General features: G+C 37.6%; 1 protein-coding gene across 15 annotated transcripts in view; it reads right to left on the bottom strand.

Annotated features, from left to right (window-relative positions):
- Window positions 1–272: 272 nt before the first annotated feature.
- ROBO2 (roundabout guidance receptor 2) overlaps window positions 273–26,813 on the bottom strand; it is a 444,791-nt gene continuing 418,250 nt past the window's right edge. For 4 of the 15 annotated variants that reach the window (XM_071563317.1, XM_071563345.1, XM_071563325.1 and 1 more), the window contains 5 exons: window positions 24,970–25,152; window positions 20,214–20,384; window positions 12,640–12,900; window positions 7,921–8,121; window positions 273–6,917 (listed from right to left, as the gene is read on the bottom strand). In XM_071563317.1, coding sequence (XP_071419418.1) covers window positions 6,916–6,917; window positions 7,921–8,121; window positions 12,640–12,900; window positions 20,214–20,384; window positions 24,970–25,152 — 818 coding nt within the window. In that variant the 3' untranslated portion in view covers window positions 273–6,915. The remainder of the gene's footprint in view (window positions 6,918–7,920; window positions 8,122–12,639; window positions 12,901–20,213; window positions 20,385–24,969; window positions 25,153–26,813) is intronic. The other 11 variants (XM_071563355.1, XM_071563362.1, XM_071563379.1 and 8 more) reach the window with 7 other exon arrangements.

Here is a 26,813-nt window from a genome sequence, read left to right as displayed (position 1 = left end):
ACTCGAGGTGTATGTAAATTATTGTTGCATGCTTCACCATCACTACCTATTGCTCTTCATTTCCCCTAATGACATTCTCATCTGAATGCTGGTGCCTGCTCAGGTTGTACATGTGTAGGAAATAACTTCAACTCATCCGTGAGACCCTTTTTTTTTTTTTTTTAAACTCTTTCCTATTGCTTTTTGCCTCAGACTTGTATTCATGAGGTAGGGAAAAGCTCCACACTTTCTGCCTAGGGCAAAATCTTGCTGCCACTAGTGCAAATAGGAGCTTAGAGGAAAAAGGAAGGGCATTCACGCAAATAGCTAATCAAAGGGTTTTTAATGATACTCATTAGGAAAGAAATTCATTAACAAGCCAGCACAGAACATTCCCTGAAGGGAGAGTGATGTTATTGGTCACATCAAAGTCCCCACCTGACTAACACCTTTATTGCTGTTCATAGTAAGGCCAAGTTAGCAGCAAAATCAGTCGCATTCAGTTCCTGCCAAGGAAAAAGTCAGCAAAGCACGGTCATGGAAACTGGATCAATTCTGTTTTACTAACAAGAATGGCTTTTCAACTTTTCACAGCGATTTACAGTTTAGCACCCACCACTGATGCTTTTGAATTCATACAAGTTTACATTTCCTACCCCTCATTCTTTTCCCCTGCTCTTTTTCTCTCTTTCGTTTGGATACTTCTGACTGTGTCCAAACCAGCCTCACAGCACCACAAACCTCAGGTGAGTGGAAGCCAGCGCCCCTTTTCAAACAGAAGTCTGCAGAAGGCAACCTCCTTGCAAGGTTCAGCAGGGAGCTAAACTGGAGGCAGAGCTTTCACCCTGACCAGGCACCACTGCAGGCCCACCAGTCCTTACCCCCACTACTCAGGATAGACAAAACCTCTGAGTACCAGAGCCATTTCCAGCTGGCAGGCAAAAACCCACCTTTTTTTTTAATGCTTACACCATTACTTACCTATAAAAGGGACTCTGTTTTTTCTGTCAACTCATTCCTAGAGATTACTATCAGCATCTTGGGATGCTCATTTGCTCTGTAAAAATTAGGTTTTTAAATAGACTGAAGCAGAAATCTCACTTTTATTGCACTGGCCTGATACAGTAGAGCCCAGTTATTAGAACAAATTGTAGCAAGGCGCTTCCTGGTTGTTATACCCACATAATTACTACAGGCTGCTACATGAAACCCTGCTCACCGTCATGCTTAGAGGCGAGATCTCCATTTTGCAAGGACAGAGCAAGTTCTATTACACATTTTACTGCCAAAGGAGGTCAATTAACTTTAATTGGTTCTAATTAGCACTTGCTCAAGCTGTTATATTCTTTACCTGCATCCGAGTGGCTCTCCAAGTGCTGCACAATGGATTCCTGCTTATGAACACAAAGCAGAATTACTAATAGCATCCTTGAAGGCAAAAGATGCACTGATCAGCATAAATGGGGAACAAATATCAGCACAGATAGTAGCAGGCCTGTTTAGGGAAAAAAAACCAAAAACAAAACCAAAACCAGAAACCAGAAACATTTCATCCCCATCTGGCTTTGATCATTTGAACTGAATGCAACTGTGCACCTTATTGTTTAAGTTAGAGCAATGTACATACACAAATGCAATTATTCTCTACCATAACTTCTTTACACCTGAAAGGTAAGTACTGGAAAATGCAGGGGGTAAAGAGGTGGAGGGAGAGGGTAGCAGCTCTGAGGAAAACAAGTAAATAATTTCAATGGTAGCCAAAACATCAAGAAAAAAAATCGTCAAACTTGCACATCTGAAATGCTCTATTTTCTAGCATTTTTGAGGATTGTTTTAAAAGATTTGTGCTTAAATCAAAGTTATCATTTTTGGAGGGTTTTTTGTTTGTTTCGGGGTTTGTGGGTTTTTTGGTTGTTTTGTTTTTTTCTTTTGCCATTCTGCTGCAGCAAGAGAAACAACCTCTCTTGCCTAAATGGCAGCATAAGCCACTTGAGTCCTCAGGATGTGGCAAAAAGCCGGCAGTGAACTCAGGATTATCTATGAGTAAATGCCAGAAGAGATGGTGCAATGCTGAGCTGTGCTCTAGGAACTTGTTTTCTACCGTGATCTTCCTGGATGTAGCTACACAGTTAAATAGGCTAGAGAGGAACATGGTCCTCACACCAACAATAGAACTCAGAGTTAGCTCTCCCCAAACAACCAGTCCACCTTCACAGCACGTAGGCAATGGCCCTACTTCTCTGGGTGCCATGAGATCTCTCTGGGTTGTGTCTGTTATTTTGGGTGAGGAGTGTTGGCAGGGAAAGAGGTCACCCCTAAAGAGAAGCAGGGAACAAGCTACATCGAGCAGGGTTTGCTCAGCACTGAGTACACAGACCATGGCAGGACTGGGGAGGATGTTCCAAAATGTGGGACATGCCTAAGAGGTCCCAGTGCAAACCACCACAGTGCCTAAGTCATCAAAGACCTTCCCTGCCCTGAGAAATTCCATCCTCAGGGAAGTGACCTGCCTCTGCATCCATGATGCCTGGGATCCATTGAAATCCAGTGAGCCTAAAGCCATGTGGGCTTCCCAGCTGGAGATTTTCTGTTGGGCAAACAGCCAAGGCTGAACATACCTATAGTCCCACTGGCTTGGATTAACCACACATTTAACATAAAGTACTAGATTCAGTGTCCCAAGGATCTAGACCTCCTATGGACTTCGAATAATTTGTTTTGGTATGGAAACCAAAAGCAACAAAGTTTATGCATATTCTTATACAGTTCAAAATTACATGTGAAACTGTGCTGAACTTTGCTGATTCTAAGCCAGTGTATGTGTTCCCTGTTTCAATACTACTTTTTGTCATTTTCCTGTTATTTGAATTTACCTCCTAAATGAAATGTCTGTTGCCCACATGGTTTTCAAAAATAATTTATTTTTTAGCTAATGTGTTCCAGATAGATGGAACACAAAACATGTGTTAAAAAATAAAAATTAAATTAAAAAAATCCTCCCCTCAGCAAACAAGTTCTCCTAAATCTTTACAGAAGACCAGCTTTTTTGATTTCTAGTTCCTCTGCTAAATCTCCACAAGGCCATTAATCATAAAACCCCCAAAACTGCATAAATTCTAGACAAGCCAAAGGAGCTGCCTGTATTTTTTTTTAAAAAAAAGGTTCCTGCCAAAATCTCCCCCAACCCAATTACCTTTCCTCTGTCAGTTGTGAGGACTCTTTCTCAGCCTTAGTGCACACCTTTTTTCATGGCTGGCAATGTATAGGCTGAGGCAATCATAAACCAGCATATAATTATTTCAAACAGTCATGTCTTCCTTTTGCACTGGTGTATAGTTAAATTAATAGACTAAACATTCCATGCACGTTATCTTTTGTACTTTCCCCAAGGAACAATGTTTCTGTTGCATTTCAGGTGACAACCAAAAGGTATTCAAAAAGTATACTGACTTGGATAAGGACTTGAGAAAAAAAACCCCACCATAACCAAGAAATATCAGTTCTTTGCATCACTGAAATGGCTGCCTATACAGCAATACACCACTGAAGTACATGTAGCAATTTATTATTTGGTCCTTCAGCCCTCCTGCATTTCAAATTGAGTATGTATTCAACGTAAAGATTGAGAAAAATTGACCTGACATCTCTTCACACATTTTGGGGGTATTCTGTACTGGGCTGGCAGTAGCTCCACCAGTACAAAACCCTAAGCCCAAGGGTTCAGACCCACAGAACACAGGTTTTACACATCCACTACTTTACAGGCCTTCAGCAAAGTAAGCTGAGCACTTGGGTCCTTGCTGTAGCTGGAGACAGCACGTATACAAATGTTTGCTGGAATAGCTGTATCAGTGTAATTACACTGGTACAACTATTCCCAGTATAGACAGGACATTAAACAGAAACCCCTGTGACAGGCAATGTTTATCACTACTGGCCTATTTATAAGACAGCTCTTAGCTTAGTTCAAAAACCAGCATATAAAATGTTCCTTGTCACCTGTAAGTGGACAGTGATGATTATAGCTCAGTCTATGTTATTATTGCCTGATTTTCCCAGTTTGGGTTTTCACATATTGACTCCTTACTCAAAGTCTTTTAACATAGATTTGAAATGTGAATATGTTTTATTTTTTCCCCAGTAAATATACAATACACACTTCAACAGTACTATTAACCGACTTCTTATGCCAATTAAACTTTGCTGCACTAACAATACCAATGAAACACATTAAGAGGTCATACTTTTCGTGAACAAACTGTAGCCAATCAACAGGGTTTTTTTTAAAAAAAAAACCAAATTAAAAAACAATTCTAAGTGCTGCCACAACATCCCTTTTCTTTAAACACATTATTCACAATAAATGTTTTAATTTTTTTTTAAAAAAGAAGAATACTTATTTTAAAATAGTAAATCAAATGGCATTTTAAAAAATATGTACTGTGGTTCATTGGAAGTACACTGTATAGAAAAGAGAGAGAAAAAAAAAGAAGAGACATCACCTGTAAGATAATGGAGACACTTTGCCATACACAACAACACCTTATGTAATATTGTAAGCAAATTATTAATGAACAAAAATGTACAGAAGCAGATGAACAAGTTAGTGAATATCATGGTACTGCACAGCTTTAATACTGACACACATTTACTTTCCAGTGGAAGAGATAAAACACGTAATTGAAGGTAATTGGGATGGCTTTATCAACCTCTAATGATACTGAATTTTGAATAGAATATAGTGAGTAAGGTGTTCCACCAAAGCTCAGCACAAGCTTTTGAATTAAAAGGAAAAAAATCAATCCATGACTAAGTTAAACATTTTCCAGAAAATTAAATTTGATTTGTACTCTGAATAGTCTTCTCTTCATATGATAATACCAAAATAAAACAAAAAAATGCAATTATGATGCATTCTTTATCTTAGTTGAACATTTTTAAGAAATGTTTTTAACTACAGTGTTTTAACAAGCAGGAAAATGACATATACTCATTGGTCACATATATAAATAAATTCATACATTTTTTTCTGAAGTTTTTTTGTTTATAATTGGCTAAATAACACAGCTTGACTTAAGGAAATTTACTAGCATATTTTAAATACTCAGTGGTGCTGAGTTATAGTTGATGGCTGTAGTGTTTTATCTTATCATGGAACAAGTTAATGAAATGAAAAGCAACACATATTTAGCTTTGTAATTTACTTTTCTAAAGTTCTGCCATTACTAAAAGTGTTCTTAATACTGGTGAGCTCCAAGGCAATATATAAAACAACATAGACTGGTTATATGAGAAAGGTATTCAATGGAAACTTGTGTTCATGGTCAGATAACTAATAGAAGCTGTAAGATTTAATACTTAAATTAAGCATCAAAGTAATGGGTGGGCTATCCACATATAATATTCTAAGAAAAGCTTGACAATTTACTCATTGAGATTTGAGAAGTACAGAAGATTTGGACAAAGTCATGAAAATTAATGAAGAAACATGATGCTGTCATTAATGTCCACTTACAGAGTCTGGTTTATTCAAAAAGTGTATAAATGTGTTATTTCCTCATCATAGCAGGGTATGAAAGTCACTCGCTAAAATGCAGGTCAAAGATTTTCTTTGCTTTATCCAACTTTTGGATATATTGTATTGCCAGAAATATATTTAAAGCAAGTTGAAAATAATTTGACTGCTTTCCTTCGAAACACTAAACACTACTACAAATTTAGTGGATCCAACTTCAGCTCTTGCAGACTTCAAGTAACAGAACAGAAAGGGTTGTGTAGACTGCATGAAAACAAGTAATGTCATGAATTTCAGTGGTGCAGCTCTATCTTCTATTCTACTGTACATGTATTGGAAAGATGAAATAAGATACTCTGACATTTCAATTTTTTGGAAGCAGCCTGAATATGTCTTAATAATAAATTGCATCCTTAACTTCTTGCTAGGTATTCCTTGAGTTTATACAGTTTGTTTCTCCTGGAAAATCTCTGTCTTGTATTTTGGGCTAGAGAAATGAATGGTAATAATTCTTTTAAAACTGCAATATAAAAACAGCTTTAGTGAAACACCTTAAGTTCTTTTGTTTGTAGCAAGGTTTGTTTATCTTCCCCTTTACTTACTGGTATGGGATGGCTAAAAACACATACTTAGGTCATCATTCTAATGAAAGGGTCTAGGCCATCTCATGCTACCTTTAATTTTCATATTCGCCCTTTAATCTCACACTTTCAACTTCTGACCCCTTCTTAAATAGGAAGAGCAACTATGTTGCTTGCTTTTAAAAGGTTTAAATCTGTCTCTAATGTCTTCTCTGACATCATTTTTGCCTGTCACTCTCATTTCTACACCCCAATGGAAAACCACCTAACATACTCCTTTACATCCAGCGTTATCCAAAGTAGTTTACAGGACGTAAACCTTCTCCACACATTCAGTCTCTTTTTTTCTTCATGTTATGAGGAGTAGAGTTTTGTGCTTATCACCAAATAAAATTGCAGTGCAAACTTTAAACATAAAAGTTACACAATTAAAAGTTAATATATGGCACCACAGCCTATTAATTCACATATAGTACAACAGACCAGTAAAAACAGACATGAATATGAACATAGCTAAAAAGAAGGTGAGCTTGCATAGCAATGCAATAAAAGAAATTATATACAGAAGGAAATCCTTTTCTTCCTGGAGGGTGATTTTTTTTCTTTCTTTTTTATATACTCCTGACAAGGAATAGTTTAAGGTGGATGGTGTATTAAAGAGAAGAACACAAGTAAAGAATCTGTGGGATATGTGTGGCTGTGTGTCTTTACATTGCATTTACAGTTCTTTTAATAGTACATAAATAAAGAAAATGTTCATTGCACTGTTTAGTGTCATCACTTCCATGAGTTCAGACCTGATGGTCCATCAGAGCAGCTTGCAATGTGTCTTCTCAACTACTCTATAGAGAGAAACAAAAAGAGAGAAAGAGGTTGTAATAAGTGAAAAAAACCTAGAAAACAGAGCCTATGGCAATATTACTGCAGCACAGGATGAATATTAAATAGATTTTGAGAAGAGAGTTAATTGCTTCTAAGATGAAAAGCAATGGATGCTAAAATTCAACACTTACCAACACCACATCTGAGACTGCACATTTCAGGCTTTGTGGGTCACCTCTTACAAGCTACTGAGCAGCAACTGTCAGAGGTACTGAGGGTTTGACTGCAGCAACAGGATGCAGACATGCCAGTGGCTGCACTGCTTTTATTAGCAAACATATCAGTATGCCTGAGCTTGCTGCAATGTTGATGTACTACAAACAGTAGAGTCAAACCTTTGGCATCTGGTACTGGCATCACATACGCAGCATCAACATGGTTGTATATAAAGTTTAACAGATATTGAGTGATAATAGAAAAAGGGTTGGGAAATAATTTCACTGTTCTGGAATGCTGAGGAAAAGCATTGAGATATACAACTCAAAAAACTGGGCTACACAATCAAGAAAAGAGACTCTCCATCTAAGAGAATACTGCTCATTGGACAATAGTAAATTAAGGAGAAGGCACCACCATGACAAAAAAATCAGCACCATTCTCATTCATTCCTCTGAGAAAAATTATCAATGACATTTCCAAGACAAGCACGCTATATTTTGCCAAGAAAATTCTAAATTACTAGAATTTTTTTCAATTTTTCTCTGTGCTTCACTAGCATTACACACCGAAAGATGTACTGTGTAGGTAACATTGGCATGGAAGATTTTAACTGGTCTGAACCAAAGAAGAGAAGAATGCAATTTGTTTGTCATCACATGCAATTCATGTCAGATGGCAAAAAAAAAATCTGGGTAAAATTAATCTGATTATTGAACAAAACTTCCTACTCTTTTCACAAAAGGCTTAGAATTTTTTTCTTTTTGTCTATTTGAGAGTTTCAACTGTAGCTAGAGATAAACTTACATAATTCACCAGTAAACTGTCCTTGATTGTTTGATCCCATATAGCCTATATCGAGAAGGTCACTGGCATTACGTTGGTGACCTCCTCGCAAGACTTCACCTTTTCTAGGTCCAGTCGATCCTTTAGAAGAAGATGTTCCTGAAGAGCTGTGGCCACCAGGGGATGGGAAGTTGGGTTTACTATATGGTACGAGTGCCTCTTCTAGAAAAGCAAAACAAAACCAAAACAAAGTAAATACCAATAAATTCTTAGAAACAGGGATAAACAAGCTATTCATTTATGAACATTATATTCATTCCTGCCCTCACATATCTGTCTTTTGTCTTGTTTTATAGCATGGCAATTTTACCTAGGAAAATACAGAACTAAGAGTTGTATCCCAAGGACAGAGAAGCCAGCATGAATTTAATCTTGCTTCCTTGTAAACTCATAAGTCAGTTTGCATTAATTATAAAAAGTCTGGATTCATTATGAAGTAATAGATCATGAATCATAGATACTTTAATAAAAATAGATGCACATGCAATTTCCAAAACAATGAAGCTATGATTAGATTTTTGCTTCAAGCCTACATGAATGTGCTTTTTCCTTTTCTTTAGCTTAAATTATGGCAACATTACCTCAATCAGTTTAGATAAAGAACTACAATACCAGCTAATTTAATTAGCTGCCAGCAACTCAGTAATTTCTAACGATGCAAAGTACACTGACAATTTTTTTTTTAATTTGTTGTGAATTGCATTGGAAAATATATTATATTATACATAACAGTTGTAATATTTGGGCTGAATAAATCATCCTGCAGCTTGTTTCATGTTCCATTATGAGCAAAAGGCTTACTTTTGCTCATTTGGCTTCTTTTTCTATGAAGACCAGTAATAATGAACTGCTTGTAAGAGCAGGATTAATAAAAATAAAGCATAAGACTGCATGTCTTCATGTGGTATGAAGTAAAACAAGATATTGCTTCTGATTAGAGTTTCCAAGAGATATTGTTGTAATAATCCCAATCTAAGATGTAAAAGAGCAGCACCAATATAGCACTAAAATAGAAGGACTGTTTTATTTCTTTGCTGTGTATGATCCATTCTTGCCATCTCAGAAGATGAAGGAAGAGATCTTCCTAAATATATTTTGATTCAAGAAAGAATATGAGCATATATCCCTAACCTCAAACACAGAAATTGCCCCTTCTGAAATCAGTGGGATATCTTCTGCTTGAATCTTACTTTTTCTTTTTTTTTTCAAGTGAATCTAGGCCAAAAGGGTTTTCTTTATTTTGCTTTTCCCATTGTCTTCACTCTTAAACAATCTGATGAGGAGAAATGGATTTTCTTTGACAGAGGGCAGGAACACAGATGGAAAAGCAGGTGGGGATGGTTGGAAAGAAAGAGGAGATGAAAATGCTTTTATTCACAAGCTTGAAGCCTTTGCAAAGGCCACAGAAGAGGTACAATTAACTTAGAGAAATTCAAAATGAGAACAAATTTGTGGAAGAAATGCAGAATTTCATTCTTTGTATGTGCTGATGAGAGTAGGACATGGGAATTCCCCATGTGATCTGCTATTGAACAGACCCTGTTTGCAAGGTACACCTGTTGCAGAAGAGGGCAGGCAGCTGAATTCTTTCCCTGCCAAAATATCTCACTTTGGCCCTGTCCAAGGGACTGGAATATTTGCATTGTGGGACATATCAATGTTTTGTGCTGTGTGGTGTCCTTCCTGAAATACAAAGAAATGCTCAAAAGACATAGTAAAGTGGCATTTAACAGTCACAGCCTCCTAAATTATGTTACTTGTTCTTTATATATCAGGCCCTAACAGTAGAATCAGATGCAAACCTGGTTTCCAAAGGCTGGCTAAAATATGGTACTGCTTGCATTAAGGCAGCAATAAAGCAAGAAGCATAAATCAGTTTAGCAGAAAGCTGGATACATTTTTAGAGGATGAAAAGTCACTAGCATTGCAAAAGAGTTGGAAGATGACATATATGGTCAATTGATTTGTTTTTCTAGTTTGTGGACTCACGATAAGGCCTCCTTCGGGTTCAATGAAATATTGAGGAAAAACAACCATGAATAAATATGCAGTCCATTATCATTATAGAGCATATGAGTGTGTTAAATTATCTGTTGTGCCCCAAAGAAATAAATACAATACATAAAATAAGCAATTGTGACACAAAATAAAGGCTAAGTTTTACACAACATTCCAGCACATGAAAAGTAATTGTCCCAACCCCTGAGAATGGGCTCACAATTATTAAACACTCCAAACAGTGCCACATGCCCCAGGACTACAAAGAATATGGGGAAACTTTGCTAATGCCTTTCTCTTTGAAGTAATGAGCTTTTAATCTGAAGATATAGCTCTGACCCCCATGAAATCACAATATATGTGTGTAACAATGTTTCTGTACCCCATAAAATAACCGAAAGGCTTTTCATATTATCAAAACTATTGTACCCTGATTTAGCACTACCTTCTTTAGAGAGGTAGTGAGAATGTTGTATTTGATGTGCTGTAACTGCAGTACAATGAAACCACTGGCACGAACTCAGTGATCTTGTTTATACTGAAAGCAACCAGTAGAAACGTGGTTTCCAGAGTCAGGTATTTTTACTCTATTCAACTTCAAACTAAAGGTCTTGCTTTCTAAATTTCACTCACAGCTTGGTAACATCTGAATGAAACCCCTGAAGCTGCAAATTAGCTATTTTCTGGAAGCTGATAGCTAATAATAACTTTTTTTGAAAATATATTGAAAACTGGGACAGGACAGACTTGCAGAGATCTTTGCCATTAATAGAGGCAAAGGTAAGAAGCACAATTAATATTATTAAAATGCCCAAATTTAGTAATATAAACAAGCATCATGCACAACAGTCACCTTTCTTAAATCTATCAGAGACAAGAACACAGAGTAAGAAAGCTGGTAGTGTAAGAGGCTGGCAGAGAAAGCACTTGGACAGATATAAACCTCTAGTCCACCTTGTGCACAAACTTTATGAAATCCTCAGACCAGGATAAATCAATAATATCTCCCAGAGGAATATGTTGGTTTGGTTGTTGTTTTTTTTAATGCATAAAAGGATATGTACTTGCTCCCATCATCCTGAATTTGACAACAACAAGATACTTGTAATCACTTCAGTCCTAAATTCAATGTTCGTGTAGACCATTGGAAGTGGCAAGATCAAGTTCTCTTTATTTATGGACAGATAAATGCATGTCCTGCAGGATGGGAATTTTATTACTGAATAAGCTCTGCATCACAGAATAACTGAGAACTTCTATTTGTGCACTTGTGAGACAGAGGAAAAAGAAAGGACTTCTTGCTAAGCAGGTCAGAGAAGCATTCTTAGTAATAATATTACAAAGAAATGAGAAGTGTAAAGAATATTTGAGCTGTTTTTCTATGTGTTTGTACATCCTGCACCTCGCAATTAAAACTGCCATTTCACCAAGTAACAAGAATTTCACACACTAATTTTAAACTACGACTTCACATCATGATTTCACAACATGAACAACCACTCACTTGTTTATGTAGCTGAAAGATTAGGGGGTTTTAACAGCACCATTATTGTATTTTAAAGTATGGACTGTATTTAAAATAGTTACATTGCAAATACAGGTAGCAATAGTTCCTAGGAGGACTTTACTCAGTAAATTGTGCCCCTATGATAGATTTGCCTGTATATTACTATTTTTTTAAGAATGTCAGTGATATTAGTGTGCTAGAATAACAGGGAGCATTAATTGTAGAATAAAATAAAGAAAAAATATAGATTATAAGAATACATCAAGTGTGACAGTGGGAGCTACATATATATTTGAAGAAACATCATAACCCTACAGAAAACTCAAAATACAGTATAATTTAAAAAAAAATTCTTAATTGTCCTCTTGTATCACTCCAATCAGCACTGCACTAGGATGACATGTGATTAGTGGGTTAAAGAAAATACCCCAGTATAAGGGTAAAAGCTGAAACAGAAGCTTTTATTTGAGATCAGGCTGAGAGAAGGAAGTTGCAAATATTGTAAAACTACCACTCCAACCCAGCATTGCCTCCTCTGCACATTTTTACAGAATTGAAATCCATTTAGGATATAAAGTCAGTTTGAGGGAATGTGAAGGTCCTGTATGAAAGTGAAAACCTGTGCTGTCATCTTGCTGGGCCTAAGAGATGAGTGTTATTTTGTCATATGCTTGAATAAGAAGAAGATTGTGGTTTAAATACAGCTTGAAGGAATGTCAGTAGCTCAGAAGAATCAGCTTTCTTTTGGACATAAAAAAAAGACTGCTGCCAATTCAGAAGAAGGTTGAAAGAACTAGAAAATATGGCCCTGTATTTATAAATAAATATATCTAAAAGAAGGTACTCTTGAAATCTCTTTCTCTTTCCCTGCTGGCCTGAAACTATTCCTGTTTGCTCCCTCACTATGCTCTACAACATCATTAATTGCCCAAACACTGTAAAGAATGCCCCGAATCAGGTGTTAAAGAGATTTCATTGTTGCAGGAGGGAAAATAGTTGGATCACAAGCTCCCGTTTCCCTTTGCCCTTTCTTATTTTCCAGCCTTAACCTCACCAGTGCTTTTACAGAAAAGTGTGAGGTGGTCCTGGACTCCTGCCAGATACAGAAACGCCCAGCAGAGGGTGGAGCATCAAGAAGCGCCTGCCTCGCCTTGGCTGGTGCAGCACACACACACCTGATCCGAAGGCTTGTTTGTGTTGGGCTTTCCTGAAATCCTCTTGGCGGTCTGTAGAGCTTATCCACTCCTGGGGTTGCCGCTGCCACTCTAGTGATGTCCTAGCTTGCCGGTCCAGGGAGCTCTTTGTCTCATCTACGTTCGGAGCATGCTGCCTCTCAAGAGAGCTTCCTTTCCTCTCTGCCGAGCCTCCGCGCTGGCCGGGGACTATCTGCTGCCTTAAACCCTGACCAGGGGGCGGGTCAGGTGGTGGTGGAAGATCTAAAAAACGTGAATAAGATTGAGATGAACTATTTTTTTAAATTGAAACAGGTCTATTTGATGCTGAAAAGTCCCTCGCAACCGGCATGAATCACTCCATTCGTGGATTTTAAAGGGAAGAAATTTCATATTAATCAGAAAAGTAGTTTTATCTGATGATAGCTCTCTATTCAGGCTACTGTGTTGCCAGCTCTTTCTAGCTTCTCTAAAAACTGACAGGGGGCGTTCCCATGGTGTAATGGATAGCACTCTGGACTCTGAATCCCAAGGACCTGAGTTCGAGTCTCAGTCGGGACCATCCCCTGGTAGTTAAATGCCTCCCTGCCATCCGATCCCGTCAGGTCTTGGAGGCTAAGCACGGTCAACCCCGAGGACTTCACTGTCACTGTCCAAGCTCGCTCGGCTGTGCCAAATGGACGCTTAGGACTTAAATGGTGGGGCCAGTTCTGCGCACGCTGTGCCTCAACTAAAAAATCCACTGGCCATACACACACAAAAACTTACAGACTCTCAGCCCTGACTGACATTTCTAAGCATGAGATTTATTTTCTGTGGGATGTACTCCAGCTGTTTCGTTCAGCCACAGCAAGCAATTAAGAAAGGCAATGGAAAACTGACCTGTGCCAGATGACAATTTCCCCCACTATATTGGGACTTGTTTCATCATCCCCATTTTTGGGCTTGACTTTCAGCTTGAGGTTTAAACACAAAATCAATATAGAATGTCATCAAAATGAATAAAATGCCGTAAAAATTGGGAGGGGAAAAAAATCAAAAAATTACCGTCATTGAAAAAGCATCAATACACCTCTGACAAATGTGTTTAAATGGAACCACCAAATGATGTATAAGCATTTTATTCAAGTAAATGAAGAGCTAGAGCCTAAACAGACAAGAGGATGGCCATTCTTCAGTTTAGCAGTCTTGCAAAGATAATTATTCAAAATACAATCTCAGCTAGCACCAAAAGACACTTGTCCGGTCTCTAACAGCTCCTGTTCCTTTCTAGTTTATCACTTGGACTACTGAGATGCTTGTAGAATTGAAGATCAACTTTCTATTCACATTTATGGAGACAAAAGTACATTGTTTACTAGCTCTAGACCCAACGTAATTATAGACTCTGGATAATTTTAATTCTAAATGTAAGATTTTCATGTAAACTATATGATAGACTTATAATTATCCAGAAAAGCCTCAGATTATTTAAGAAAAAAATAATAAGAAATGGAAATGCCTTCAGTATCATAATGAAAATTCCTCCATAGCAGATACTTATATGTGGAAAACTTTCTGATAATTTTGTTTTGGGTCAATGCACAGCCCAAACAAATCACTGCAGCCCCATCGACTTCACTAAACCTTTGTTAGTTTACAGTAGATTTATGTCTGTTCTGTCTTCTAGTCTTTTTTGTCTTACAGTGTTGTGAAGGTTTATCACGGAATTGAACTTGGCTCAGTAACAGGCATGGAAAAGAAAACCTGTTTGGCCTGCAGGGAAGTCTGATGTTTATAACTCTAGTGAAACCAAAATTCATTTTATAAATTGAGGCCTTTGGAGGGAGTTTATTTCAAAGTCTGTAATCCGGCTTTATATAATACTTTATATAATGCTACATAGAATTTTTTTCATGTCTTTGCTATAAGAGGTAATACTTGTGCCTCTTATATGGAGCAGAAATGCTTTCAAAGTTCCTGAGATGTCATTCCAGACAACATTGTCTCTTACAGATAAATGAGGATGTGCAGGTTATTTGTGTTTACAAGGGAAAGAAGTTGTACCTGATGATGCTCCTGTACCTTTGCTCACAGCTGCAGTGCTATGCCTCGATTAAGATAACTACATTCTGGCAAGAACAGCCTTATAATAATGTGTCAGTGAGCTTAGTGCATGCTTTATGTTCAGCACTAATTTATTTGAGAAATTTTTCATTATGAATATAGATGTGACCTTTCATGACAATGACTATACTTGAATTACTGTAGGTGGAAGCAGGAGGGTGTGGGAGCTTGCCAAAGTTAAAATTGCTTTATAGTGTTGGCTTCCAAAATGGCATTTCTTATAATTGATTTTACTGCGACATAACCAGTTAACGTACAGAACCACAACACTGGCATCTACTTATGCAATCTGAAATAGAGATTACTGAAGTTGTGATTTAGAAGCACTTTGTGGGGATGCATTGAATCCAATAAACACAATCATAACATGACATCGAACTTTGCAATTTGCCCAGATAAAATATTTAGCATTCAATATAAACAAAATTTTCAAGCAGTATAATAGAAAAAAATAAGTTCAAATTATTGCAGTATTAAACTTTAAATAGAGTACCCTTCTTCAGAAATTGCCATCTAATAGTTGTTATTAATTAGATACTTAAAAGGAAAGAAGGTTTGTACTTAAACCGTACTGAACGTCATAGAGGTAGATGCAACTCCTGGAATTACTATAGTTATGCTGCTGATCTACTGTTAAGCTGATTCTTGCTTTTATCCACCCAAAAATTGAGCATAAAGACTGACATGCATAGAAGTGAAATGAGACAGCATGTTTGTAAAGTTCTTTGGCTGTTTTAGACCTATGGATGAGTTGAAGTGAATAATAAGATTTATCTTCTAAATGAAGCTTCACAGAGTTCAAGAAGCATTACAGGTACTATGGAATTAAGATAAACTGGCTCCAGCCCACTTACAGATTTACTCAACTGTGTTACATGTCTGAAGAGATCTGTAAGAACAGTTACTAACTGTAGCCAAACATCACCTGACTAAACTGCTTGCTTCTTCACCTTCTTACTCAGGTTGACTGTCACAGTAACACGTACCTGCTATTTTTAATAAAAGAAACTGGAAGAGAGTTCATTTGGAAATGCGGCTTTTTATTTGCTCTACAACTCACAACCTGTAATGTAAACCTTCTGTCTTAGGTAAATTACTAAATTTGCTCTTTTATCTTGTCTGGGCAAACAGAAAGATTCCATGCATCCAGAGTCATGAGTTTCTTCCTCCAGCATGACAGAGAATTGTCTTTCCTCTCCTACCCCTAGTAAAGCAGTGACAGAATATCAGCTGAATTAGTGGTCTCAGACCCTGATAGACTTTTTAGCACATAGAGGCAATCCAACTCATTCCACCAGGTCAATCGCTCCAGAGAAGTTTTGAATTTAGAAATTTAGGGACTTCAGTGCGATTTTCAGTGAGGATACCCAGAGTGGTAACACTGATTATCACCCTACTTCCATCTAAATCACATTTCTTTTCAGGTGCCAGATAAAATACCTGAAAACCCACACTGAGCCCGTAACTTCCTAGGCCAGTGGGATGCCATCCAGACTATCACTTGGAGCCTCTAATGGCAGGATTATGAAACCTGTGAGGCAATTCATAAGTGCAGTGGGGGTGGGGGGGATGGTAATGGTCTTACTGATTTAGTAATGGAGGGATTGTGATTGTGAAGCACAGAGTGCCTAATGAGGGGGAGATAGATATTCGTCCTGGAATTGCTCCAGCCCTCCTTTGGAAAGCAGACTATTGGATAGTGATTCAGATATAGTCAAACTTTGTCACAGCTTCTCATTATTAACTGGAAAAAGCAGCAAGTTACAGAACCTACAGGTATTAGGACGCATACTTCTTCCTGTGCCAGCAACCTAATTTCCTAGGGGTGATAATTACTGTGACATTCAATAACCCTCTGAACAACTACCTAGGGTCAGAAGATAAGCATCTTCTCTACAGTGAACTACCTTAGGAAAAATTGAATTTTAATACCCAGTAGGAAGACAGTGGCCAAGCTGACAGAAGTCTTATATTCCAGTTCTCCTTTTTAGCCCCAAAAGCATATTTCCCATCTGCCTCCTCTTTGTTTCTTTTGCATATCATGCTCAGCAAAGGAAGAGCTTTTAAATTTAGTCACACAGTTACCGTGCCACAAACTATAAGACAGATTCCACTGTTCTGCATGTTCTGCAATTTGTGAATATATTGTTTGCAGGAACAGAAATTATTCCTTGAACACTGGAACTACAAACCTCTTTTTTTTTCTTTTTTTCTTTTTTTTTTGTTTTTGTTTGTTTTTTGTTTTTTTTTAATGGTGGACTGTGAGCTCAAAATGAAAGTTTTTATCACCTGAGGGATTCATAACATATTCTTCCTCTGTGGATTTGCTGTTGCCTCTATGGTCTTTCAGGATGTGGAAGTTAAAAAAAACAAGTTATACAGCAAGACAAATATAAAGACTCCATCTAGAGTCAGTCTCGAGAGGATTCTGACCTGCAGCTGAAGAAAATGAAGCAGCAGGCTTTTAGGGGATTTGTGTGGATTGCTGTCAAAAGTAAGCATGAAGGTGAACCCTCATATTCTTACATGGTCTGAGATGTGTGTGCTATGTGTTAAATATTACAGTTTCGTAGGTCTTTTGCACTGTCCCACATGGTTACAGTTAACACAGGGGAAGTGCTCAGGATGTATGTGGGATTGGGCAGAGAAAGGACTTAGCTGGAGCTTATTTTGTCAATGAAAACTTAAAATGACAGATATCCGGTATGTGATGAGACTTAAACACAGGATACTAGGACTCAGCCAACTTGGGAATTTGAAAACAACTGACAAACCAAATATGTTCTCACATGAAAAATTCAAGAGGAAGCAGTTACAAGGGAATGGATTTGAGACATCTGAAAAAGAGGAGAAAATGTATAGTGATGCTTCCCACTGAAACCATAACAGCCGAGGGCTGAACAGACTGCCCTGGATTTGTGTTTAGAACTGCTGGACCTATCTGAGGTTCTCTAACTTGCTTTGTCTAACTACAGTTTAAGCATAGTGGTATTGTCTCTCTTTGTAAAGTTCATTGCAATATTCCACTGAAAGCATCCAGTTATCATTTTTAATTTCTCTGTACCAGAGTTTCCTAAATTCAATTGTTTACATACATGCAGGTGGCAGCTTCCTTAATTGACAAATGATCTTTTTGCAAATTTAACTATGACTCAGACTTGCCATTACAGTTTAGTGACTCATATTCAGGAGGAGCTGAAGTGTAAAAACAGTACCATTTGTGTTTGTTCCTGTGTTAATACTGAATGGAAAAGGTTCCTCTATTGCTCCAGAATATTATAAATTTTTGGAGCATATAGTAAGCATTTTAACTAGGTTTATAAGAGACAATGTTAATCTAATGGCATCCAAAAGGTGTTCTGGTTACTGCCTGTGTCTGAAATGTTGAAGGAAATAGTACATAATTGGCATTCTGACTCAAAAATACCAAAGAAACTCCAGCAAGATTAGTATTTTACTAGGGTTAAATAAAAAACAATAGGAGGTTCCTCTTTTTAAATAAATCATAAAATTTTATCTCTTTCACTAATTAAAAACAATGGCAAATTTCATAATGGAGTCACTCTCTGTGGACTCACACTTCCATCTATCTCATGTCCTGAACTGGACTCCCATTAATTTTCTAGTACCCATATTATTGTGAAACATTTCTATAGCAATAGCATTTAAAAGCAGGATTAAGATCCCACTATAGTAAGTGAACTACAAACTCACAGTACACTGAATTTGTGGCCCAAAATTCTCATAGTTCTCGGTGACAGAATGTGCCAAGCAGAAGGATTAACACTTGCACTGTGGCCAGCACCGCAAGGGCCACCCACGATTCCCAGTTACTGTTCTCATGCACACATCTATTTATTGGATCTGTGTAGTAGAGAGGCCCCTGAAATACATCTAGAAGGGCAGGGTATTAATGTTTAAACCAATTCAGATCTATATGAGTGAATCTAAGCTACTTTACATTGTTTCCACAAATAATATGGCAGTGAGAGTAAGCCATAAAGCATGAGATGCAACAATAACCCATTTGGTGAAGATTTTTCCTTCTGGAATTTGTTCTCCATCTTTGTGGTCTGGCAAACAAGGATTCTGCCAGAGGATACTGCAAAATTGAATCTTTAAACCTGATAACATGATTGAGAGCAAGCTCTGGTGGTTTTGATGGCCACAGTCTACCTTGCAAGCTATTAATATATTTTATACATGTACCTAGACTAATAAACAGCACATTATATATAAAAAAATCAATCTAAATATACTGTCAAATCTATTTATTACATTATGTGTCCAAAGAAGATAAAGAAGTGAGTTGGATTTGATAATTCTTATGGGTTCCTTTCAACTTGAGATATTCTATGATTTTATGATTCTCAAATAATTTTTGCTAAGTATAAGGAGGATGTTGATACTAAAATCTAGAGTATTTTTTAAATTTTATTTTTACACCTTTCCCATACACCAAAAGATTTGACAAGGTGTACTAAAGATTAAGGGATAGACTCACTGGCATCACAGTCACTCCTGTGGTCCAGATAGTGTTAGGAGAGCCACTGAGGCATGTGTGACACTCTACCTCTCAGAATTGCCCTGCTTTGAACACTGAAAGAGAGGTCAGCATGAGGAAAGTGATCACATCTCCACCTGAATGGCATTACAGACATCCTCAGTGGTGTTTTTTCATGTGCCTCCTTCTCCCCTCTGATCATTTCAACACCTACAAGTGCAAAGTCAGGGAGAGAAGAAATGAGGGGAGGTGGTCAGCCAACCACCTTCCTACGCAGTCTTCCTCAAAGAGTAGCAGGCAGTAATTGTGTCTTTTGACCAGACTCAAGAGGAGTAGACAAAGATACTGGAAGACAGAGATGATCTTAGTCATTAGAAGAGTCTGGTATTTCCAGATGGGAAGCAGTGGTCAGAAAGAAGCAGAGATGTAAAGGAGGGAAACAAAGTCACTGAGGTCAGTGGATGTCAATAGTGAAGCAGCATTGACAAGATGTGAGGCAGAACCATGGGAAAAGCCTGGCGGGTGTTGCTGTAGCTGTTGAGTGTCTGTCAAAAAGCACACAGCAAACAGTGCTGTGGGAGCGGGTCCATGCTGCTCCTTAGGAATTCTTGGCATACTGCTACTGCTGGTGGGGTTACCTTCATTTAGTGTAAAATTACCCACAGGCCATTTTTTAATGTCAGCTCCTGTGCAACGCAGTCATTTTTAGGTAAGATTTACACTGAGCACACCTAAGAGATGCTAATGTGTTCTGAGCTGAAATGAAGAAAGGCTCCTTGAAGACTCACTTTGCCAAGCTCCACACTGCCAGTGTTGCAGTATTGCTCACAAGGCAAGCTGGGGACCCCACCTCAACAAACCAATAATTCACTATAACCTACATTTCTTAGAAGATTGCTTTGCTTTCTCCCACTATGCACACCTGCTTGTTGCAGGTTTTCATCAGGGCCCTCACCACAACACTTACCATCTGTGATTCCTTCCCTACGATGGGGCAAAGGGGGCTGCTCCAACCGTCCTCCCTTGTGTTTTTTAGTGGGCCTTGGCCTCTGACCCTGATTGACAGCTGCACTGGTGTTGCTGTCAGTAGAAAAAGGACTGCTTGGCCGAGGTCTCTGAGAGGAAGAATATGCTTTGCCTAAAAAAAAGAAAATTTAAAAAAATAAAAAAACAAAAGAGAAACCAGATGAAAAAATGTTATTGCCTTGAAATGGGCTGTTCTATGAATGTCTGTTCCAAAACATTAAATCAGGTCTAATTCTCAAACGCAAGCAAGTGTCCCCTTGAGGTACCCACTGATGACAACTGCTTTAAGACACACCACAACAAGTGAAGTGACAAACTTGGCATTCTTTTGTCTTTAACTTTTATAATCAAAATTATTCCATCTGTTGTGATAAAACTACTGTATGCCATGTAACTCCTACCTGCTCTGCGTGCTGAACAGATGTGTCATAACAACTCCTCAGCCTTGAGCAGGGAAGGAAAACAGTTCTGCAATCATATCAAATTTATCTCCTCCTGCCTTCCACTTTCATGTTTGCCGAGCCAGAGTCTCATTTTAGGGACTCCCATATGCACTGTATATCTGGAGTAACTCCAGTGAGATAAACATAACTGATTTTGCAAGCTATGTAGCAGTGTAGCTTTGTATATTTAAGGGCTCTCTTTTCTCCAGAAATAAAAATGGGAGACTAGTGAAATGCTAAAATTTTCCTGTTCATTTTCAGTACTTTTATATGTTAAAAAATGTATTCTCACTGAACTTATTCTTCAGATTTATATATATATATACTATTCAAGCTACATGATGTCTCTTAAAAAATATCTTTGATGCTGTTCTATGGAGCAGATGATTAAAAGCCTCACGCAGGATCCGCAGCAGCAGCACAGTTCATTTACTATGTTCACTTCCTCTTATTCTGATATTTTCATTTAGTTAACTTAACCAGGCTTAATGTTTAATGACAACTGACGAAAACTAAAGATCACCATCTTTTGCTTTCTTTTGTTCACATGTAGGTTGTCCTTGCCATGTGTCTTGGGGATGTTAACATTTTAATTTGTTTAGAACTGGTAATTAAAATTCTTACGTGTTTTAATCCTATCTGCAGTGTAAAATGTAAAAGCCAGTCAGAATTTCTGCTCTTTCAGTGCTGCTGTAGGCCCAAATGGTGTCACAGTTGATGGAAGCTGACAAAATGGCTGTTTGATATTGTTCTGGTCAACTGAGCTCAAGTAGTAAGGAGGGTCTTTTATCCTCTGGTTAACTTAGACTAGGGTCTACCCTGCTGAGAGTTACTTTTTCCTTTAAACAGATGCACTTACTTCCAACATGCCATCACATATGACCTGATCTAGGTAAGCTTAACCAGGAGTAATATGCAGCTCAGCATAGTATTTGAAATATTCTCATTGCAAAGAGGGCAAATCGAAAAAGTAGCTGTAATCTCTCTCACATGGTATTTCACATTAATACAGCCATGTTAGAATAATATTTCACTGTTTGACTTCAAAGGTTTCCTGGCTCTCTCAGGCTTGCTCTGCTCCCTTCTGATTGATGTGCACCTTGAGGAGGATGCTGCTCTCAGGCAGGCTTGTCTCCCAGCTGTGCCTCTGCCAGCTATTGAAGGGTACCACATGTGAACCCCTCATGTGGACATTCCCTCCTCTACCAAGAAAAGCCCAGTTGAGCTTATAGGGTCTGAAAACAACGCCTTTGATAACCTGACTTATTTTAACAGAATGCCCAACTAAGCAGCTAATTCTGGAGCTGGGAAAAAAAAGCAGAAATAAATATTTGAGGGGAGGCTGGGAACATTAACCTCTATAGCTGGCACAGCTGCAGTCAGACAAAGACAAGTGATCAAGCCCTTGTTTCAGGGATAATGATAAAACAGTGGATTAACACAGACAAAATATTAAAATTTCATTTTAAAATAACATAAAAAAATCAGTATTGCAAGGAAATTCAGATATGAGCCTGAAATTCCATCTCAGCTCACAGCACATTGCACAGATGTTTTGGAAAAATAAACTCACATGCAAGTGCAACTAGTGAGTGCAGGATGCAGATTCTTCACACTTATTCTTTTGACTAAAGAAATGTGATTATTCATTCAGAATGTTGGTTTTAAAAAGAAATAGACACCAAACATTCCCTTTTATCCTTTCATGAAAAAGAGGCAAAATGAATAGCACTGACCTAAATCAGACATGGGGCAAACACAAATGGTGTGCAGACTCCCAAACTATAATTTTCAATGCACTTAATAACTGATTAGAGCATCTTGTATTTGTATGCAGCCCTTCCAGTAAGAAGTGCTGAGCAGTGTCAGACTTTCTGTAGCAGATTTAGTGTGTTTAAGTGGAGACAAGGATGAATCTACTAATTCTTGATTTAATTTTCCAAGGGTGTTAAAAAGGAAAGCTGTCTGAACTTCATGGCAAATCACATGATGGCTTCTGGAAACTGGAATCAAAGTGTCTGGCAGAAGAGACACATTGCATCTGGATTTACCAGAGCCTCTTATGCTTGGCAATCAAACATTCCCATGTGAGGCTATCAAGCTGGACATCTCCTTTAGTATATACCGGTGAGAATATTTCACACCTGTTCTAACTGGGTGAAAATAAAGTGTACAGACTGCAAAGGAGGAAAGAGTCAGGACCTTCAGAGTCCCTCCAGAGCAATGAACAGAAATAACTGCTGCTTCTCCACTGCTAGACACCATTTTGCACTGTGGGGGCTGCTGTGGTGCAGCAGCTCCATACCAGGCACATCTGATTGATCCACACTACCCTGGGAGGTATCATCTCATAATGAAACTGCAGTGAGCACGGGGGAGTTATTTCCATTTGCTGAGGTTTCTGTGAGGAAAAGAGGGGAGGGATGTTTGTTTACATCTGGGTTTTATTTTATTTCCATTTTGCCTGCTGCATCATTAAGAGAATAAGAGGGTAATAATCATAACGACTCTACCACAACTGCTAGATACTTTTTTGTACCCTACCCTCTAATAGTCTGTCTGAGGAATTACACACATGCACTCAGTTTAAGTGCATTCGTGACCTAATTAAGCTAGGAAAATATAACTGACAAGAGGGTTTTCATCCTTTCCTTGTATTTTTCATTCACATGGCTACAATAAGAATTCATATTTATTTTTAAATGTCTAGGTGTTTGTGTGTTTATTTACTTCTCTTACATGTGCATTTGTGGTGGAAACTGAACTTCTCAAAGGCCTGATAAAAGTGACGTTAACAAGTGACATTAACTTTGGGGTGAATCTTTGCATTAACTTTTACTGAAGCCAAGAACACTACCAAAACCCCCCAAAATAGTATATTTTAAATTACAGTTTGGCCATATGTGCACATAGCAGAAGAGTGAAGGTCTACATCAATTCTTGTTTTGTTTTTTATCAAATTATGAGACAGATTTGCTCAGTCAATTTTCCACAGTGTAAGAATCTATTGAGGGGTTCAACTATGGTTAAATAACTATCTTTTAAGGCTGACTATGTATGACCAAAGTCAGTGGCAAAAGTCTCAGTGGTTTGAGAAAAGCTCTATCTGTTCACTTTGTAGTTTGTTGGAGATACAGGACTTTGCCATCAACTATTTCCAATGTTCTTAAAAGGTGGAATTTGCCATGAAGTCATTGCATGCAGAAAGCCTGTGGTTTTCAGGCCTAACATGGGAGACAGTCTCATGAATGCACACATTTTACTGAAGGACGGACTTCATACCAGACTGATAATAAAAAATTTAAACAATAGGAACATTATGGGACCTGTGGGCAGGAACTGGCTGAGATGACACATAACAAATATATGACCCAAGTTCATACTTTGCTATTAGATTTGTGGATTTATAGAATTAGTTGGTTTTGCTATTTTGAGATGACTAAGAAAACATGAATATGTTATTTTACTTTTTCCCCCTGGAATATTTAAAGATAATTTTTCTTTTTCTTTTTTCTTTTTTTAATAGAAATAAGACATATGAAGCTTTTAAAATATGAACTAAATTATATTTAGTTTTCATTAATTCGTTTTCAATAGTTGACTGTTTTCAAAAACAATAGTCACTGTACCTTTGTTACATTTTACTTGGCAGACTTACATTTTACTAGTTGACATAACTAAAATTAAATGTTATCAAAATATATTAACTTATTGAATTAAGTACTTTTAAATCAGCTGTTTATAAAGCTTTAAAACAGTTTGTATTGTTAACAATAAAAGCACATCAATTCACCCCATGGTCAGAAAAGCTTCACAGAAAAATACATTTTTGCAAGAAGAAATGCAACAGAGGAGCAGGGATGGAGATAATAGTTTACATATGACGCTCATCACTGGAAATGTGAATCACTCTGAGGAGATTTTTCAGAAAGTAAGATCATCAAAGACTGCAAAGCAGAATTAGTGATTTCTTCACTGAAATATTAAATGAAGCATATGTCAGTAAATACATAGCAGAGTCAGCACAGAGGGAAACTGCAGCAAATTGAAGGTGCAGATTAAAAGTTTGTGCTATTGACTACTTCAGATCACTAAAAATGAAACATAATGTGAGATTCCATTCTAAATACACTGACAAAAATATCTCCATCCGCCTTATTCCATGCATGTTAGACAAGTGTGAGACGCAGGTTCACTGAAAGAATAGGCAGAGAGAACCTTCATGCAGAAAGCATCAACTTTGAGTCTACAAACCTGTTCTTGTCAGGCTGGTTCCATCCAGCCTAAACCCAGCTTTATCTGCTGCTGCAACCAGTGCTTGTGCAAAACTGCCGCTGGTAAAGATCGAGTCATCTGAGGAGCTACCTACACTAGATCTATGACTAGAAAAGTTACGGTCCTCATCAGACGCAGAACCCCATCCATTTACCATTGAACCTAAAAACAAATGTAGGGCTCTAGTGAGTTGTGCATATATGATATTTTTTTTTATCATCTAAAGCTTAAAGACCCATTTAATATGTCCTTTCGCAACAGGAACCCCAAAATTCATTTGACAGAGCGTGGTACAAAGGAGCAATAGTCATCCAAAGCTTAAAGACCCACTTAGTATGTCCTTTCACAACATGAAACCCAAAGTTTATCTGACAGAGTTTGGTATAACAGAGCACTATCAAAGGTAAGAGGGATCTCATTCATAGATTGTTCTGCGTAGCTTTGATCCTGCAAAACAAATTACACATATTCTTTAAAAATGTGAATGTTCCATAATAAATTCTTTTAAAAGTTAATAGATTTTTCCTGGGATTGAAATGAATGTGATTGCTTTGTTTTTTGTTTTTTTTTTGGGTTTTTTGTTTTGTTTTTTTAATTGACTTATTACAAATCAGCATCTAGTTTGATATTTTCAAAACTAAGCCTTAATTTTAGACAGCACATGTGTAAGTCTTGGTCCATATGGTTAAAGTCAGAGCTGGGCTTCAAGAGCTGTCTTGAACAACACTGGCCTTATGTCATTTTGTCAATCAAAACCTTAAAAGAAATAAGCAGCTTTAAGGGACTGAAGAAAGCTGATCTAAAGTAGTTCATTCAAGTAGATTAAAGTAACTTTTAAAAAAAGTTAGAAATAATTAAGATTCAAGAGCAGAGCAAATATATGCTCAAATTTAATACTGAGTCAGTCACTAAGCCAGTGTTGGCCCCATGGTACCTTCTAATAGTGGATTATCATCACTGTAGGAGATGAAAGTGATAACAACATCATAAAAATGCAGTCAGAAAACCAGACACCAGAAAAAGCATATGAAAGAAATACAGAAATCTTGGCATAACATGAATGTAAAGAGTGGAATAGTGAAGGAAAGATTAATCTTATTTACTCTTCCTGCATATTTTCTTTTAATTTTCTCAGTGCATGAATCAAACATCAATCAGCTACCCAGCATGGCAGTTGTAAAAGCTATTGCTCAGTTTAAGTTTTTTTGTCAAAGTACTGGAATTCTGTTTCACAGCTTCAGATGAAGACAGTGGCATTCTGTACTTCTAAAATGTCACAGTGTCATTCTACATCATGCAGTGGAGCAGGAGGCAATGGAAACAGCTACAGTAAGTACTTAACTTTGCTCCAGGAACAGGACATATGTGCTAATGATTTACCAAGTCCAGCTGAGATGCAGAGCTACCAGACTGCTTTTGGGGTCTGAGCTTTTGCATGGCATTAGGTGGTGCTGGTGGACACAGCATTTTGTTCTGACATAGTACAGACACCTATCTTGAAATGCCTGAAACTTGCTTTTTAACAATGCTCCCGTGCAGATGCTGAAGAAAAAAGCCCAGTGAACCCATGAAAATCTGAAGAGAACTGGTTTTCAGTGACATGAAGACACGTGTGGAGGGATACATCATGGACCCAGTTTAACTACTCAGTCAGCACAGTTGAATTTGTGTATATGTACATAAGATGTCTAGCAGAACAGCAGCCTTTTTTCAATCCATGTGCAAGGAAGTATAATTGTGTTTAAAATTGGTAAGTAGTAAATCAATAATGACCTGCTTAGTAGCACCAAATTGATAAGCTAATTAACTAATGGTGGTGTCAA

The sequence above is a fragment of the Pithys albifrons genome, chromosome 1 (genome assembly GCF_047495875.1).
Source record: "Pithys albifrons albifrons isolate INPA30051 chromosome 1, PitAlb_v1, whole genome shotgun sequence".
In the NCBI taxonomy this organism is placed as follows: Eukaryota; Metazoa; Chordata; class Aves; order Passeriformes; family Thamnophilidae; genus Pithys; species Pithys albifrons.
This window is presented reverse-complemented; position numbering and strand designations above follow the sequence as displayed.